General features: G+C 40.8%; 1 protein-coding gene across 2 annotated transcripts; it reads right to left on the bottom strand.

The window, feature by feature from the left end:
- Window positions 1-617: 617 nt before the first annotated feature.
- On the bottom strand, window positions 618-19,570 carry vegfba (vascular endothelial growth factor Ba). 2 transcript variants are annotated; one of them, XM_023282040.3, is made up of 8 exons: window positions 18,469-19,570; window positions 13,616-13,667; window positions 13,330-13,526; window positions 13,171-13,244; window positions 13,040-13,075; window positions 7,984-8,067; window positions 5,314-5,523; window positions 618-4,798 (listed from the first exon to the last, which is right to left on the bottom strand). In XM_023282040.3, the coding sequence occupies exons 1-8, from the start codon at window positions 18,544-18,546 to the stop codon at window positions 4,777-4,779; spliced, it is 753 nt and encodes a 250-aa protein (XP_023137808.2). In that variant the 5' UTR covers window positions 18,547-19,570; the 3' UTR covers window positions 618-4,776. The 2 variants fall into 2 exon arrangements, with proteins under 2 accessions (XP_023137808.2, XP_023137807.2); XM_023282039.3 differs by having other exon boundaries at window positions 5,314-5,526; window positions 18,469-19,564.
- Between the last annotated feature and the right edge of the window lie 279 nt (window positions 19,571-19,849).

The raw sequence follows: 19,849 nt of genomic DNA, 5'->3' as shown, positions 1-19,849 counted from the left end.
CTTTTGATTGGAAGAGCACTACGGTGCTGTGTTTGGAGAAAATCCTTCTAAATTTCTCACGGACACCAGCTGCATACAGGATAAATTTGATGTAGAACTTAATAAAATTAGACAACTGAGCAATTTTCCTCAATTCATCCATTTTCTGTTCTTGCTAATACAATAAAAGTTACAAAAATACAAACGGTATCCAGTTACAACACATATGTTGTATAGTGTCATAACATGAGAAACATCTTGTTATAAAAAGAAACTAAGGTCATCATAAAATGGAAAATACTCAAGTATGTGCAAGTATCTCACATGTACTTGAGTAAACTCACAGTAGTTTTCCACAGACAGTGTGGGGCTGCACACCTTTGTACTTGACCAGCTTCTGACTCAGCAGAACAGACGAGAGGAGGAGAGGGAACAATATTATGTCTCATAACACCACGTCACATCACATACGCACTTGTTCCCTGTACCCAACTCCCAGGGTGGCACTGTAATCAAAAAGGCCTGTTTACCTTTCATTACCGTCAAATGAGAGATTAAAACAAAAGAAACACGGGGGGAGGAGGGGGCCGAGGTCACAGCAGAGGGACGTTAGACAAGGACAGAAAGAAAACGAGAGGTTTATATGAAAAATAAGACATTTCCTTTAATAACATCTGTAACATCACGGTTGTATCCTGGTATCATTTTGAATATAGTTGACGATGCAGTATACACTTTAATGTGGACATTGAATTGATTAATTGGCATTTATATACTAATACAACATAAAACTGCATTGTTTTCTACAAAGACATCATAAAAGGGCACAAATGGTGTAGCAGCAAAAAAAGAGTGTAGTTTTTCTCTATACATAGGCTACAGTAGTACAATGTATTTGCAGAGAAGAGATTCATTGCAAGGTACAGCTAAAGTGAAGTTACAAATACATTTCTAAAGTATGCACTATGTCATACACAAGGTCATGGCAGGATACTAGAGATTATAAAATGTTATATAGTTTAGTAAGGGGTATCTATAGGCTACTAAGACACTGGAGGCTAGAACAGGGCTACCTTAAAAGCACAATGTAGACTATGCAGAAACAAAGCACTCTGCTGTTTGATGCTCACACGAGATCTGGAATTTGAATAGAGTATTAATATGTCCAAGCGTGTGATGTTGAAATGACTGGAGGTGTCACCAGACAATAATGCATCTTGGCAGAACTAGCTGTTGGTGCTTTCATTGATCAGAATTAGTCCTTTATTACAAGAAAATTTGGTCACAAGACATAACAGATGAAGCGAGAGGCACCCAGAAGGTGGTCTCAGCACCACTACTGTTTTAGGTGGAATGTCATTGATATGTCACATAAGTCTGTATGAGTGGAGTCCGTTAACTTCTTCAGCTTCCTCACGGTACGTTTTTTTTTTCCTTCCAGCGGACTAATCTACATTGTGTGCTTTGTAATCTCAAACACAAGTACAATCTGTACTGAGATTCAGGTTTCACTCTTGGGTTTCCCAAAACATTTGTTTGCTTCTTTACAAAATGCATTTGTTCCCCATTATTAAAGGAAACTGTATCAGTTTGTGTGAATTAGGAATGCATGAACAGAAATAGCTGCAAGTAAGTAGAAAAAAAAAGTTAAAGGAATAGTTTAAAAAATTGGGAAGTACGCTGCTCTCTTTTCCAGAATTAATTGAAAGATTCATACCACTTCCATGTCTGTTCAGTAAATACATCCACTTGATAGTTCAGCTTTGCATAAAGATTGGAAACAAGAGTAAACAGCTGCCTAACAGCACCTTTAAGGACATTTAGAGAGAGACCAGAGTATAGACACTGCTTGATTGCATCAAAAGAAACCAACTGAAGGCATCTGATTAAGATACTTTCTGGGCATCGTCCTTTAGAGGTGTTCCAGACATTTCCAACTGGGAGGAGACCAAGATCTTGCTAGAGAGATTAAATATCTCATAGGGTTAGGGAACCCCTCTGGATCCCTTAGCAGGGGTTGAAAAACATTGCTAGAGACAGCTACATTTGGAATTCCCTGTTTCACCTGCTTCCATCACAATCTGAGTATAAACAAGTGGAAGAAAATGGATGATGGACAGATGTCTTAAATTCAGAGAATGAAGTGCTGCTGCACAGAGCTTGCTCATTCTGGACAGAGCCATGCAAGTTGTTCCCCCTTGTTTTCAGTCTTTATGCTAAGCTAAGCTAAATGACTACTTGCTCCAGCTTCATACATGTATTTACTACATATTTACAGCTGTATTGGTTTTATCATCTAACTTTGAAGTTTATTTTCCAAAATGTCACACTATTTATATAGGGTCAAGAATGGTCACCAGTCATTGAAAGTACAAAAGCTTTGGAAACCCCTCTCCTGCTCCACATTATCACACAGTGTCTGGTCTGTACTCAAGAGGACCAGTTCAACTCTCCTCTCATGAACAATTCTTCCCTTCAGAAAACTCCTATAGCTTTCACTAAACCAGTGATTTTCACTACAAATCTGCTGCAGCTCCAAGTCTCTGCACCCGAGACTGTGCTTATTGCTAAACGTATCATTTATTCATCTCTTAAAAGAGGTCTGAAATAACACAGAGAAAGTAACAATAATGCTGTAATACTTGGTCATTAATATGTTAAGATGTAGAGGTAGTGATTGAAGCATTGATTGACAGTAATAAGCACTGAACAATGAACTCGAGCACGGAAAAAAATAATCTCATCTCAGGGTAGTATAAATACAAAGCTTATCAGAGCAACCACTGAAACAAAGCTCTGTTGCTTCAAGGCTGACATAAATAATTCAGACTGTGAACCGCATGCTGTTTCTGGGTGACTATTCTTCAATCTGCAGGATCATATGAATCCTGGGGGAGAACGTGGATATGAATCATGGAGTTTCAAAGATACTGTTTCTTAGGGAGCATAGACGTCATTGGGAAAATGTTCTCAGTAAAATTTAGCACAGCACACAGGCTCTGAACGGGTGATGAAAATGGGTTTCAACACCACAAACTGCTACTTTAGGTCCCCTGAGCTCTGGCTTCAGCTCGTCACACTGACTGACAAGCTGCTCAGGACCTCATCCTTTCTGAAACAGTCACAGTTCAAATCCCTGTTCCCACCCAGCAGCCAAGCAGTCATGAACCAACATGGAGTTAAACCGTGAGATTCAGTCAGAATATAAACAAGTTATGTTCCAAATGAATAATACTCTTCCCATCCCGGCTCTAACATGCAACAACAACAGCCGTGTTTTCCTTTCACTGCACTGGGGACGGCTATTTGCTTGGGTTCTGTGTGCTGCCGACAACACAACCCCACTGATTGTTTGAATTACACATTATAATGTATAGCGTCTCCCATTTGTGGCCCGTGTGAGCCGTCTCTGTTTAAATTCAACACATTTGGGTATGGGTTGAACTGGCCACCCAGCGTGACTCTTTATGCAGACGGATTAAAGATGAACAAAAACAAAACAAAGACACATTCTGCAATATAGAATATCTTTCCAATCAACGTGACAGAATTATAATAAAAATATAAAACAGAGGCATGTAATACAATACTCAACGAAGACTTTGCAGTAAATTGCAAATAAACAACTGGCATATATTTGCACACTCGGTGCAACACACACAAAAGCTTATGGCTACCTGCATTCATTTCACATGGCATGTCTGTGAAAATATGGACGTATGTGTGCTGCAGCAGAGTGTGTGTGTGTGTGTGTGTGTGCATTTGTTGTGTCGTCTGTGTTCCTGGTATTATAAGTGTGAATGTGTGTGAAGCAGTGGACAGCCGCCAGGCCTCATTATTGTCATTCTCCTCACTGCCTCAAAGAGTGGCAAAGAGAGGCAAAGCGGCTCCTTTCAATCGACGAACCGAGGAAAGCTGGAGACAAAAGGCCCAAATTAAACAAATGCCGGAAAGCGGCTTGGAGAGCCAGCCTGTGGTCATACGCTTTGAATAAGAGAGAACGGCTGCAGGGATAACCCATCTGGGTCTTTCAGTGGGGAGACCACACAGATATACTATAGGTCCACACACACTGGGGTGCCAGTTCATGTGCATGTCCTATGTCCTTCTGGTATGTCTCAGTATGCATGTGTCCACCAATAATCTGCTGTGTAAATCCTCTGCTCAAACACTGGCCTTGACTTAACCCTGAAATCCGTCCCCATGCGCAGTTTCCTTGTGAGCCAATAATCACAACTTCCACTGAAGGGTTAACACGTAGGACACCTTTGTCAGACTGGTCCTCTTCATCCGCATTGTTCTTGTAGAGTACGATCACTTTTATTTCCACTGTTGTCTTATATAGGAACGTCTTAAAGTCCAATCTCCAAAACCACAGCAAAGTACATTCACGTGTGGGCTTGTGTACACGAGAAAGATTGTGTCTGGTTATTCCCACGTCTCTCAAAGTTGCCATTTTTCTGCCACTTTCATCCTCCACTCACTGGATGTGTTTTGTGATGCTACATGTCTGTACACGCACGTACATGTGGACTGCCAGAAGCTTTGTCACTAAAGCAAGCAGCTGGAACAACACACTTAGATCTACAGTACATTTAAACTGTAATGATGCACTTGTTGCTTTACTAGAGCTCTACTACAGGTTTGTGTGTATGTGCTTCCATTAATATTTCCGTCAGTTTGAGCTACTGGATGTCCAAGCGTCTGTATGGTCCATGGCACTGATGCTGAGAGTGGGCGATGAATCGACAGGGATTTGGTGGAGAGAAGGTGGTGAAAAGAAAGTGGGCGGATATATCAGGTCCTCAGGGCGTCACACCTGGAACATGAACAATGAAGAGAAAAAGGTTTTAGCTTTAGTTAAACTCTTTTTTTATCCATAACAGACTGATTCTCACATGCATGCTGAATTCAACTGTGCACACTATGAGTCTGGTGGTACAGATGGTCTTGCCCAAAACAACTTACATTTCCTCTATCAAATATACACACATTAGGAGCTATTTAGGATTAGGGATTTTGTTCAAGGCCACAAAATGTGGAATCAAAATTCCAACCCCACAACTTACAGTCCAACTCTACTGCCACATGAGTTACAGTGCAATTAATGTTGAAGCAAATGGATTTGTTCTTGGTTATAACAGGAAAAATGGGAATATGCTCTGGAGCAAGGGCTTACAGTTTCAGTTTAGAGTAGACATAGATGCTTTACTGATTGCATTTTTCTGTAATGAAGTTCAATAAACATATTGTGTTTTAGTTACACACTTGTATGTTCAAAAACAATCACATTCAAGCAACAGAATTTTATGATTTGACTGCATGTGGACTGACTTGCATCGCCGAGGGTTGAGCTTCAGGCCTTTCCGGCTGCAGTTCTCATCTCTGATGGTGCAGCGGCACTGACACAACGTCGCATCCAGGGCCCACTTCCTCCCTCTGCAGGGGCGGCAACGAGGCATCGGAGAGGGAGTTGGAGAGAAACTGGTGGTAGGGGGTGATGGAGAAGGAGAGGACGTAGCCGGAAGAGTAGGGAGAGCATGGCTTCTGGGTGGAAAAGGAGTGTATAAACAGTGTGGTTAGCTCCAGAGTTCATAAATTCATTATGAATGTTTGACACCCAATGTTTTAGAACATTCCCATATATCCTTCCATGATCAATACACCGCTTATTCCTCATTAGGGTCGCCTGGGGCTGGAGTCTATCCCAGCTGACTTGGGGCAAAGGCAGGGGACACCCTGGACAGGTTGCGAGTTTATCACAGGACTACATATACAGACAAACAATCACACTCACACCTACAGACAATTTAGTCACCAATTAACCTGAACATGTTTTTGGACTGTCGGAAGGTGGAGAACCTGGAGAAAACCCACATGTGCACAGAGAGAACATGCAAACTCCATGCAGAAAGATCCTGGGAAGGCCCAAGATGTTAATGCTGGTGACCTTTTCTGGGCAGAGATCTAAAGACTGCATTATAAGTACCTGGTAAGTGGTGTAGTAGACCCTCTTCTTTGTTTACTGATGGTTGTCCCACATCAACATAGATGGCTTTCTTCACTTTGTTCTTAAATTATCTATCTTCTCTGTCCACAATGCAGACGTTGCTAAAACACCCCCAATTATGGTTCTCTTCCCTATTTATAGATCTGTGCATTCCTCGCTGCATTGCACTGCACATACCACATTGTTCAGCTTGAGTGTTTTATCCATAGCGTGGACCAGTTTTTAATCTAAGATATATGGGAACCTTTGTATGGGCGAGGCTAAACAACCACTCCACACACAACCACTGACACAATGCAGCAAATCCAGCTCCTCAGGAAAAGACTCAGAAGTCTATGTGCACCGAAAAGATAAGGGACACTTGTTTGAGGACAGCAATGCTCACCTTCTGGAGAGAGAAGACAACTGCTTTGAGAGAAAAGTCAAGGAAGCCATCTATGTTAAACAGGAACAATCATTTATTAACAGAGGAGGGGGTCGGCTGCACCACATACCAGGTATTTATAATGCAGTCTTGAGACCCCTCCCCAGAAATTTTTACCAACATTAATACCTTGATTAATGCCTGACTTGGCATTTTCACTATTCACACCTGAAGGCATGTGAGGTTTGGGTTGGTAATGGGTCAATAGCCATGTGAGTTGGGGGTGCCAATATATATGAAAGACTCCCTATCAGTCAGTAAAAACTGAAGAATCCTTTTGCATGAGAGGAACGTATCTTCAAGAACAGACGACAAGTTAAGGGATACTCAAATTTTTGAATTTATCCTATGGGATGCATAAATGTCACAACCAGACTTCATCACATAATCATTAAAATTTAGTTTAAAAACCACTAATATCATCAAAAGGGGAGCAGGCATCATAATCAACATTTTACAACAATCCAGCTAGTTTCTGTTGAGATATTTCAGTCTGGACCAAAGCGGAGGATGGGTTAAAAATGAAATGTAAGGCTTGTTTGAACAGTGCCAGTCTGAAACAAACCCACACAATGCAGTGTGTGGGAGATGTGTGACTAATGTGGGATACTGTGTCCTTAGCTGCTGACAAACTTTCTTTCTTTCTGTCCGTCTGTCTCTCTGTCTGTTACCATGGCTATGTTCGCATAGTTGCCTATGAGGCTTTCAGTTTCTCCTCTAGACGCCCTGCACTTTCCCTCTCCGAGGTCTGAGTCTGAGAAAGTTGCCTGCGTCAGTTGGTCCATTAACTGGAGCTGGTTCTGCCTCCGTCTTCCCGGGAGGCTGGCGGCTTTAATGAAGTTACTTAATGAGGCAGAGAGGGGCCATCTTTGTTCACATCCCGATGACCACGCCTGCCGCTGGCATGGACGGAGGAGGTGGCATTTAGGAGCAAATTACACTGATTTCACCCCTGCCAGAGTCTGAATAAGCCTGTTCTGAGTGATGGATGGGTGCTGAGGGACATCACACCCAAACCGAGCCACCTCTGGCCCCTGAGGCCCGGAAATGACTGACAGCAAAGTGAACGGGAAGCAGATTAAAAAAAAGAGTGGAAAGAAAAAGAACGCTAATTCTTATCCTTCGACGCTCAGGACTCAGTGAGATCAGGTTACATGTGGCTCTATATTTTTATTACTAAGATGAGAATGATATAAGATGTACGACTCATAATGACTCAATATTCACTAACTACTGGGTAAACAGTGTCTCGATTACTGTGATTATTGAGCTCACTGGTGGATTGATTACTGTGTGTGTGTGTGTGTGTGTGTGTGTGTGTGTGTGCGTGTGTGTGTGTGTGTGTGTGTGTGTGTGTGTGTGTGTGTGTGTGTGTGAGACCTTGGCTGCTGCGGTTGTAAAACAAATTGTCCTTCAGTAATATTGTAGACCAGATAACCCACTTTTCCCCTAATCCAAACACTCACTCTGAGGCTGCCAGTATCTAGAAAACACTAACACAGGTGAAAACTTAAACTCTTCTAACCGACTTTAAAAAAAATTAAATGTGTGCACTGAATATTCAACCTACGCAGCTCTGATGGCTCCAGCAGCCTTCTGTTTGGACTTTCCCCTTTCCTTTTTCTTGTCTTTTCTTGCTCGCTTCGGATGGGATCTGAGAAAATCCAGGAGACAAAACGTTACACACTTGATCAGGAGTTCATGCTTAAACACTGTGTTAAGTTCTGACATCTGTCAAATCATTGTTGGTGCATCTACAGAGTGAATATATTGAATGCATTCTTACATGGACCTCATACACTGCATGCCACACTGAAAATTTTAGGAGTTTGATATGATTTAGGTAAAGTTTATATCTGACCAGGTGTATTTAGCTTGAGATTTTAGAAGTATGACTTCTTTGTTAATTAAAAATGGAGTTTGTGCATCAGAGTCAGAAGGTTTCCAAAACTTAATTACAATATATTTCTTCTTAAAACATATATCAGAAAACAATCAGAAATATTCGTCTTACAACATATATTTGTCTGTAATCTGCATTTCATTTTACAATGTTGTCCACCTTTGTACTTCATGTGTCGTGCTATAAACCTATTTCAGCCATGGTATACATAATATTGCTGACTTAATCAATCTGTTTTAATGACAGCATTCTTTCGTTCATACATGGGTCACTTCTCAGATTCAGTCAAACACATCCAGCACGGTTACGAAGAGAGCCTTGGTACTTGCAACATTTGTTATACACGCAAGACTGGACAGTGTATCACTATGTAACTGTTGATTTAACCGTCAATATTTAACTTATAAACTGTGACTTTGTGTGTGACAGCTCACCTGCCTGAGGTAAAGAAAAGTACACAGTGTGACCTGCCGTTAGATCCATTAGATCCCGTCTCCATGTTGGGGATAACTATGAGTAGACTAATTAATGAATAGTACAGCTTTCTTTGGAGACCCTCATATTTATCCTGCTAATGTCTGATGCAACTGGTATTTACTGAAATCAGAGGAGAGAGTCCTACAAACAGCTGGAAGCAACAAACTAAACTTCAACTCCTGCTAATGTTTTGTAAAAACCCGGATTTCACTTTATAAAAGTTATAATACTGTTGCGCCTAAGCAAACGAGAAAGGTGTCTTTTGCGCTCTCTGTGATGTTTTTGGACCAATGTTGTTGTTGAACTGTGGAAAAAGCCACCTTCACCTAAGACACTTCACAAAGCTCAAAGTACTTTGCTTGTGTGCTCCAATCTGTTAAAGTCTGACGTCATGCAGTTCAGACTTGTGCTGTGTTGAAAGTGATACAGAAATACTCAGTCTGACCAAGTACAGTCACATATGTTCTCAGTATCTTTACCGACTTGCATCACTACATTGCTCAAGTAAAAGAAACTGGAAGAAGTTTAAGGAGAACACTCCAATAATCAAGTTTGTTTTTTCTATTTCTTTTTTTTTAAGTTTTTTTTTTTTTGGGCGTTTTAGCTTTTATTATAGTTGAAAGTATAGAGAGACAGGATCATGGGGAGAAGAGTGGAGGAAGGACATGCAGCAAATGGCCATGGGTCAAATTCAACCCCATGATTGCTTTATCAGGGACTATAGCCCCTATTTATGGGTCACCCGCTCAACCAGTTGAGCTACCAGGGCGCCCAAGATTTGTGTTTTTTCAACCTATAATATGCTGCTAAGTGTCATAATTTATTGTTTTGAGCTCCAAGCCTTCTACTTTACGGAGTGCCCTCAATAATAAAGTATTTCTACCTTTAACTTGACCTTCTCTGCTGTCTTAAACTCTATCCAGCTATGGGGACGGTGTGTACCAGCTTGGATCTAACATTATTAACAGACTGTGCTGCTGCTGCTGTTGTTTTTGGAGCTCTAATTTACTATTATGGAGCGTGACTCTGCTCCGTCAGTCTGTGAGAGAGCACATGGCAGGGGAGATAAAAATCATCACTACGGTGACAACAGGATGCGGTCGGTCCCAGGGGATGCTGGGAGAGTCACACAGATGCTAACTCACTGAGACACACACACACACACACACACACACACACACACTCATATGAAAACAGTCATTCGTATGAACACAAAGAGTTTCTACACATGCAAAGAACATGTGCAAATGTTGGAAAACTCCTCACTGTCATGCACATGACCTTTAACTGTAGGGGAAAAAACTGTATACACGCATACATTGGAATCTTTTATTTATGTGCACATCCTAACAGGAAGCGAGGGGACATAAACATTAAAGATGCAATCATATGATTGTGTGGTTGGACCTGCCAGTATGAGACACACAAACAAACACCAGGGATCGAGCAGAAACGTTGCTTTCATGGTGTACAGCTGTCAGTTCCAGCTGGCACTCTACAAAACCTAAACAACAGGGCTTCTACATGCTGAGCAGGAAGGTTTCTTTACTTCTAGCATGTATAGCTCAACCTATGGTGTTTTTTGTCAGTTGGGAAGATATACGAAGATCTAAAGTTAATTTGGTGAAATGTCAGTTATGCTTCCCTTAAGATAAGTTAATACACTGGAAAAAATGCCCCTCTCAAAAAAAGAAAAAGAACTTATTTCAAGGAACTTTTACCTTGAAATAAGTGAAAAAATCTGCCAATAGAACAAGTGAAAAATGGCTTGGTAAGATTTCTTGAAATGAGATATGATATTTAGAATACTGAGATCTTAAAATTAGTTGGGGAAACTTATTTTAAGCTATATTTTACCAGGATTGTCAAGCTTAGGTATCTTAAAATAAGCCAGGCATGCTAAAAAATAGCAGTTTTTCACCCAAAAATAGATTTTTGCTTTCATGTAACCTCCTAATTTGAGATGTATCAAACTCATTTTGAATTTTCTTGTAAAATACAACCCAAAACAAGATAATTTCAAGATTGTTTGACTTAACAAGATATTTAAAATACATTTTCTTAAAACAAGTCTTGCTGAAATGTCTCTTGTTTAGTGAATTTATCTTAAATCAAGTGGGATGAAACATTTTGACTAAAAATAAGACAAACAGACTCGGTAAGATTTTGAGTTTTTGCAGTGTAGAGAAGAATTTATCTCATGAATTTGCGTTATGGTGGCGTATCCTGTTAAACCAGCTCTCTAAGATCCACAACTTACTAACTACAATGTACCTGGATCGATTCCACCTTGCCTACATTCTTTTTTTTTATATGTCCTACCTGATGTATTAAATGCACGTTATAGTCTGCTGTAGAAGAATATCAAACCATGTAGTTTTTGACCTTTAATAGGGTTATGGAGCTACTAGAAGTCAGTGTACGTACAGATGAAGTAATGCACTGTCCTATCAGTGGCTTCTCTTTATTGATTTACAGGTGGTGATAACGAGCTATGATATAAAGTGAGGGTCAGCACAGGATACAGGATATAGTTCATACAAACTGAGCTGCAGCACTGTGTCAATGAGATTATTCCTGAGACGTGGCAAACACAGTGGATGGACATAGAACTAGATATCTGGAGAATGTGGAACTTCCCACCATGTTGTGTCACTGATAATGGAAATCACGTATAAATCGAAGTACCTCCAAAGTCAGGCAAGGACAACTGAAACTCTAACTCTTTTAGTGATGAATTATATACATTAGGTGTGGATGTGGAGAATCTCATTGCACAGTCTCTTCTCGTAAAAAGCATACGTTTTAAGGATCATGTGCTTTCCTGGCACATGCGAACACTCTGTTGTCAGAAATTTTGGGCTGAATGCGAGCATCTGCAGAGGGGTCCACACCTACCCTGGGAGGATAACAAAATTTACGTCACACATTGTGGACTTTGGAAAGCATGAATCGGCCCTAACGTACCAACACAGGCAGGGGAAGAGAAGACTGCAAGCTAGTAAACACTGATGTAAATATTGTAAATAGTGGTCCACCAATGGGAAGTTTCAATGGTCAATATCAATACATAATGATGTTGTTGTTTATTTACATCTGAGAAATGACTGCAAGTTAATGATAGTAACAAATGAGACTCAATAACTAAATAAACACGAACTTAACACTTATATTGTCTGGAATGTTATTGCCTGTAAGCTTGGCAAAGTGACCTTCTCTCTCCTGCTCAGTGTGACATATTTCTATTTTTTCCTCTGCCTCCTCTAAGCCATGATGATGTTTGTAATAAACGTAGTTTATTCTCAGCATTGGATGCGGGGCTTATAGAACTGGAAGCGTGACTCTGCACAAGGGGAAGCACGTCATTAGCTGCAGAGGCGAGTCGATCCCCAGTAAGTCGCCAGGGCAGATGACCTAATGTAGCCCCTGTTAGCCGAAACTTGGTAGTCAGCCAGTGGCAATTATCTCAAGATGACTTTTAATTGGCTAGATTAATTGCCTGACTGATTAATTAGTCTATGGCAGAAGGGAAATGCAGTCAACATGAATATGCAAAACACATTTTTGGTGGGTGACACTAAATAAAAACATTTAAACTTTTGTTATTTACAAGGAAATTCCATAAGGTACCTTTAAGAACCTAAACTGTAATCAGTGTCCTGCTGGATGTTACTGGATATCACTGGTTTGGCTCTTAAAATGCAGCAGGTGAAAGAGGCACAGGCATGTTGATTTTTCTCTCTCTGTAATTGTAAGTATACAATAAAGATAAAACGCTGACATGTTTCATGGACTGGCATGACCCAGATGATATGAATTTGGTAATCTTCAGAACTGTAAAAGTTGAGTCATTTGCCAGAGGTGCTGGATTTCTGCAGCAAGGAAGAGCTTTAAAATCAACCCACAAGACAAACTGTTTGAAATTAATGATTAATTAAAGCATGCTGGCCTCATATAATGAATATGAAGACAGCAGCCGATACGTGTAACCTCTTAAACAATAATAAGCCACTTCTGACTACTTGGATTTAATCAAGAAAAGCAGTTTTTGGACTGAAGTGCTGGTTTGACTACTGTCTGTTCATTAGTAGCATCATCAGTGGATCATCAGTGCAGAGATTGAACCCAGCCTCACAGATGGGTTTTTATAATGTCATGAAGGTAGAACAGCTCACTAACACACAGCCAACATCAGGAAGAATGAAATCCAGAAACACAGAGAGAAAAGCCATGATGAATGTTTTACCTTGCGGTAGGCGTTGGCTGGAATTGTTCTTTTAACCTGCAAGTATAAATGTGCAGTGAGGTCAATGACCAACAAGTACACAGTGTAACTCTACCTTTTGTGTATAGACACAGAAAGTGTGTTTTTATTACCTGCACTCACACTGGCTGTGCTCAACGAAGGGCAGCTCAATGAGCTCATGTTTCATGAAGGACGTTCTCATCAGCTGCACACAGATCAGAAGAAAATCATTCAACTTTATCATCCGCTGGAGCAACTAGGGATTTTGTACGTGTGCTTGGGAGTGTTACCTCCATGGTGAGTGTGTGCGTGAGCGAGGGCACACACTCCAAGGCCTCGTCAGCGCAGCAGCCGCCACATCGCCTCAAGGACACGCAGGACGGGACGAAGAGATGGTGGATCTCCCCTGGCAACTCCCGCCACACCTCCACCAGCGTGTCCCGGGGCTCACAGCCGCTCCGAGAATAAACCTCCAACCACCGTCGCACTGGTGGAGAGACGCAGACAGATAACGAGTTTTAATTTTACTCTTTCAGCTTCACGAAGAGAGGCTGTTGGTAGAAAGATGAAGTGTACCTTCTCGGCCTTCCCTGGATTTGGGGGAGTCTGCTGGCCGCCAGTGAGCAAGCTGGACAGAAAAAGACAAGTGATGAAAATTTATGTTAAAAATAAATAACATCAGAGCTTCCTGATTAACTTGACCTGTTACAGAGGATTCAGCGCTGCATGTTAGAGTGGTTTAATTTCAGACTAGCATAAACAGAGTGAAAAGACAGCTAAACTAGTTGATTTGTAGGTCATTGTCAATAAAACAATATGTTTCTTTAACTAGCAGTAATTTATGCAATGAATCTGAGTGAATGTGAGCCATGCAGAGACCAAACTAAAAGCCTGGGATTCTGGATTTATCTCAATGTAATCCTCTGAGCCCCAAAACCTGCTGGTGTCTTTGAAAGGAATCTAAAGCCTCTAGTGACTCCGCTGCGACCAACAGTCACACGACAAAAACTTAGGGACTGTTCAGCTGAACAGCAGGCTGTGTACACAGAGCAGACACAAATATGTCATAAAAATATAAATAGTATGCAGAGCCACTGCTTTTACAGTATCAGTAACACTTGTGAGCTATTGAAGAAATGTTGAAATGTCGATTCCAGGTTTTTAAAGTTTTTGGAAAATAAATAATCAAAGAAAGTCAGCTTTTGTTTTTTCTGTATTTTAATGATTATACTTTTGTCATACTGCACAAAAGACATGTTTGTGTTCTCTGTGCTTCTAGGCATGATTGTGCTTTTTCCACAGAGGTCCAGGACTTAATATTTCAGTGAGAATGAGCCTACAGTGAGTGAAAATGTGACAGGAGCAAAAATGTCCTGAGACTGTTTGGGGTCCAGAGGGACATAACTTACAAATGAAGCCAAAAATTTAACAGAGTTTGTCTACCAGAATTTAAAAAGTATTTTAAAAAATAAAATAGAAGTCAATTTAAAGTAAAATTTAATTTTTAAAAAAGCCTACATGAATAAAACCCTAAACGAGTCTCCCAGGCTGCCTGCAAGAGCTTTAGCTTTAGTGCTTAGATTTTATTATATATCAGTTTTTCAAAAGTGTTCAACAAGATAACATTTTTGGCTGTTACTGATCAAAATTACGAAATTCTTTCTCCAGTAAACCATTAAACGCTGTAATCTGCCTTTTGAACTTATTGTCTGGAGCCTCCTGTTTGACACTGTTGTAAAACGCTGCGGGACACAAAGTATTTCCTGTTAATGAACACCACAATATTTCACACCTGACATCTGAACACGACAAGCTCAGTAAAACAAGGAGGTAAATATCAGGAAGAAAGCGAAACCTCTGAACTTTGATACCCAGATATGTTTGCAAGACTGTAGAAGCAGACCAACAGCATGACAGAGAACTCCAACTTTTCTCATTTTAGGCTCGGTTATGAAACACTTCCTGCACAGGTGAGGTCTGTTGGTATACTTGCCTATGGACCTGAAATGAACCGTTTATAATCATATTTCAACCACATCTTCACCTCTATGAGGGATGGAGCCACTAAAATTTTGGACGAGTTGCACCTGCTCCCTTTGCCCTGAAGCCTTTCACCCGATTAGAAACACTTTCAGCAGCCGCACAGTTGTAGACCGTGAGAGTGTCCGCTCTGGATTTCTCTGCAAATATTACTTTTTAAGATAATGGTGGGTCACTCTGACAGGAATATCAATGTAATATTTTGTCGTTTCAGTTCCTGTTAGCCGTTTCTTATAGTCCCTGGAAAGTGGAACATCAGTGCCGGAAAGTACATTCACTTGAGTATTTCTATTTTGTGCTACTTTGTATTTCCACTCAATCATTTTCAAGGTGTAAATATTGTACTTTTTGCTCCATTGCATTTATTTCACAGCTATAGTTATTTTGCAGATAAACAATTTGCACTCACAAATATACAAGGATTGTATAAAAAAAAGCCCATGCGTTAATAAATATTACTCCTATGCTGTGTCTTTTTGGGACTCATAAGAAGCCCATGACTTTTGCCTCTAAAACTGTTTTACTTCAAGAACCATTAAAGAACATTCGGGTGCTGAAAAGATAATATTTACTGAGTAAAATCTGACAATCATCTAATGACCATACAGATTCAAGTTATGACCCCTTGAAGGGACCCAAAACCCAGGCTGGAAACCACTGGACTGAGCAGCTTTAACAATAATAGGTGCTTAGACATTTATACATTTATGTTAATGGACTAATACTTCAACATATAATAATGCATCAGTCACAGGAGATGAACAAGTACTTTTACACAAAAGGATTTAGAAAATTGGACTTCTACTTGAATGGAGTATTTTCACAATGTTGAAAATGTACTAGTACTTGAGTAAAAGATCTGAATATTTTTTCCATTATTGAAAAACACACAGAAAGATTTATTGAATTTTACAGCACCCAGTTTGGGCCTTTGAAGACCAAGGCCATTTGTAAGGGAATGTAGACTTTGTCCAGTTGCCCCTCTTTTAACTGCTCCACCCCTTTCTACACACACCACACACACACGCACACGCACACGCACACGCACACGCACACGCACACACGCAAGTCTGGCCCACATTGATTGAACAACATTGAGTTAAGCTGGGACCGAAGCCATTTTGTGACTGCTATGGGCTGAAGTGTGTCTTCTCTGTATCAGTCTTTGAGACAAGTCTAAGATTAACTCCTTTTGGCAGCCATATCTGCACGCACGCACACACACACACACACACACACACACACACACACACACACACAGTCCTGAGTGCCAGCCCAGAGCCATCTGCACTGGCATTGCTATCTGTCTACTGTCTAACCAGTCTAACTCCCAGCCACTCCCAGAGCACAGTACAGATGGGCCATGTGTGTGAAGAAGATACTGGCCTACATCACTACAGGAGGAAAAAGATGACCCCCTTTTTCACATAAGCTGTCAGCGAAGCAAACAGCACGAAAACAGAAATCATTGGGTGTGAGACAGAGCAGCCGTGAGCAGGTGAGGAGGCTTTCTGGTGCACGTTGCTGTGAGCCATGTATTGTCTAGGATGATGAATCACTAAAACATACAGTATACAGCAGCACGGAGTCAGGGCTGGATCCCACATCACTTCAGAGAACTGCCTGTTCCTGATAGAAGTCTCCAGACATAAATAAAAAACCAGCACATGCTGGTCTCTCCATATATGTGTGCAGAAAGTGGAAAGTCACATTAATGACTGCCAGTCAGTGCAATCAATGAACAGTTCTTATAAATAACTATAGCCATCTATAGCCATCTATAGCCATCCTTTGTTTAATTTACACAATGCAAAGCATGAATTTCATAAAGATTACTGTAATATTTCTACATATGCAATGCCCTTGCAGTTGAAATGATTAGCCGATTCATCTATTGATCGCAAATGACAAAAATTAACAGACAATATTTTAATTAAATGATTGTTCATCAGCGTTCATCAATCAACAATACAGATCAGTCTCTAGTTTCTGCTGATCCAGTGTGAGGTTATGTTTGTTTGTTTTAAGTCACTGCTAACTGAATATGTTTGGGCATCTAAAGGCCTCTCCCTGTGCTCTGAAGAATTGGCTTCTTTGTACTATTTTCAAACATTTACAGTTAAATCAACTGAACTATCAATCATATAATACACACATCAATTGATGTTTAAAATAACAATTAGCTGTATTTCAAAATTAACAAATACTTTATACATTAACTGTGAGATATTAACAACTTTTGGGCTGCATGTCTGTATTTTTAGTTAGCTCTCAGTATGACATTTAAAATGGTCCGGTGGCACATGTTAATGAGCCAAACAGTACAGGAAACAGAAACAGGAAACAGGAAGTAATTTTCTTACCCAGACTTGAATGAGAATCTTGTCACCATCCTCATGTCAGTACAAGAAATTTGACACGTTAGCTTAGCCTAGCATCAAGACCGGGAAACAGTCCGTCAACTGGGCTTTGTCTAGTTGCTAAAACTCCACCAGCTAGTATCCCTGAAGCTTATTAACTAGTTCTTTAATGACACTGTTACTCATAATTAGTTTATCCTGTGAAAGGTTTAATAAAACAGAATGAGTCGCTAGGCAACTAGCAGAGACTCCAGGAAGTTAGTGGTTTCTGCCAAAAATGTCCTTATTGTTCTTCTACACATTAAAACAAGATTTAGCATGCCAGCTAGTTTGTTAGCTAGTTGCTTTTGTGGTGCTGTTAGGCATATTTGTTAACTTTAGCAAGAGCCAAGCTAACTTAGCTGTTCAATTTGTTCCCAGTCTAAGCTAACCTAAGCTAACATCAGCGGTATGTTCTGATTTCACTCCAGTTACAAAGAAGAAGCTTACATCCCAAAATATAAAACCATTAGTTTAGTATTAACGTCGTTGATGAATGGATGAAAAGGTAAGGAGTCTAACAGTAAAATTGATAAATGTAAAGCTAGCTAAAACAGACAAATAAAGCGCCATGGTTGAGGGGGGATTTTCCACAACCTGGCAACCCAATAATCCTAATGAAGCTTTAACAAGCAAACACTATAACTCTTTATAAGGCTGCCTTATATAAAACATCACTGAATTGTGACAGTAAAAGAAGGCAGTAAAGGATAAGGCCACTATAAAGTAATTACTGAGAAACACAGATAAACTCCTGCAGGATTATGGAGTGTTTTTTTTTTTTTTGTTTTTTTTTTTGACAGGTGTCATTGACCTCGAGGATAACTTCCACAAAGCTACAACCTCCCACCAGACCAAACTCAGAAAAAAAAGCCCACTGTGCAAACAAAGGGAATAAGCTTGAAATGAATTCGAGAGGCTCCATGCTGGTGGCCGGTTGACCAGCTCCCACATGCAGCCTTTGAGGTCAGATGGTCCAAACATACATACCTTGGCGTGGGACGTCGGTATTCTGGTGAGCAGCAGGAATTGAAACATTCCTAGAATAACTTGAAGCATAATCCCCATTGTGCAGGAGTCCAAGGGGCACGCAAAAAAATATTTTTTGGACCAATCCAAAAAAAAAAAAAAAAAAGGAAAAGAAAAAGAAGGTTCGCTTGTCCTTCCTTCTTTGCTCCTGTGTCCGATTAGAGACGCAGAAATCCCGCTTTCATTCTCCAGTCTCCCTTCCCTGCAACGACTCCCAGGGTGGCATCCTCATTGTAGGCATAAAAACTTTATTTTGTTGCATTTGTGCTTATATTATAGCCTAAACTACACCAGGAGTCGGTGCCCAGCCTAAACTCGATGTGATAGTTATATTCTTTTAATTAGTGAGGCACTGGAGAAAGCTTAAAATAACCCTCCCTGAAGACAAAAGGTGCCTTTCTTATATTATTTAATGTCTATCCGTGGCAACACAGCCCACAAATCGTGGCCTTTTTTTCCCCCTTGAAACTTGTCTGAACTTTAAAGTGATGCCTCCTTGTATTTATTTTGGGTACCGTCAGTGTGTTGGTTCTGATCCAGACGCACCGGTCTGGGGGGTCCGGGGTGGCGTGATCACTCAGATTCCCGCTGAAACGTGGTGCGATCATAAAATCCTCCTGCGTGGCTGCAAAAAATCACACCATCCAGCTGTAGGACGTTCATCCCGTAAACGATCCGACGTTTTCTCCCGACGTGCAGAGGGACAGTGCCGCATATTCCTCTCCCCGGCTCGGTCACAGTCTCTCCACACTGTCGCTCCCTCTGAAAATGTGACGTTTCCCCTCCAGGCGCATCTCCCGTTTTATTTATTTATTTATTTTTTTTTATCCCCTTATAAATAAACCCAGAATATCGTCGTCCGCTGACAAGGCAGTGCAGCTACAGCAGAGCAGCAGATCAGTCCGCTCACAGACACGGGCAGGTCTGGAAAGGTAGCAGTCTTCATTTGTTGTTGTGATCGGTTTCCTCATTTCCTTTTGCCCTTGGGACGCACGCAGCGTAACCATTGCGCTGCCAACTTTTTCCAAACGGGACAGACGCACCGCATACAGGTGCAGGTCTGCTGCTGGAGCCACAGTGGGGGTCTGGGGGGCCCTCCAGGTGGGTATCCAGGCTGTAGCTTCCCCCTGAGGTCATGTCGCTGGTGCATTTATTTATTTATCTATCAATAGCAGGTTGTATGTACCAGACAGTCAATCAATGCCGAGTATTTAAATATGAATGAATGCTGATGCTGAATAATGACTAAGTTGTTCTGTAAGAGGAGTTGTAACTGGTTTTCTTACTTCTTGTTGATAGAAAACTTTGGTTTGGTCGTGGACTTGTCAGTTAGAAAAAACAA

Source organism: Amphiprion ocellaris, chromosome 13 (assembly GCF_022539595.1).
Source record: "Amphiprion ocellaris isolate individual 3 ecotype Okinawa chromosome 13, ASM2253959v1, whole genome shotgun sequence".
In the NCBI taxonomy this organism is placed as follows: Eukaryota; Metazoa; Chordata; class Actinopteri; family Pomacentridae; genus Amphiprion; species Amphiprion ocellaris.
The sequence above is the reverse complement of the archived record's forward strand: the minus strand, read 5'-3'. Positions and strand labels throughout refer to the sequence as shown.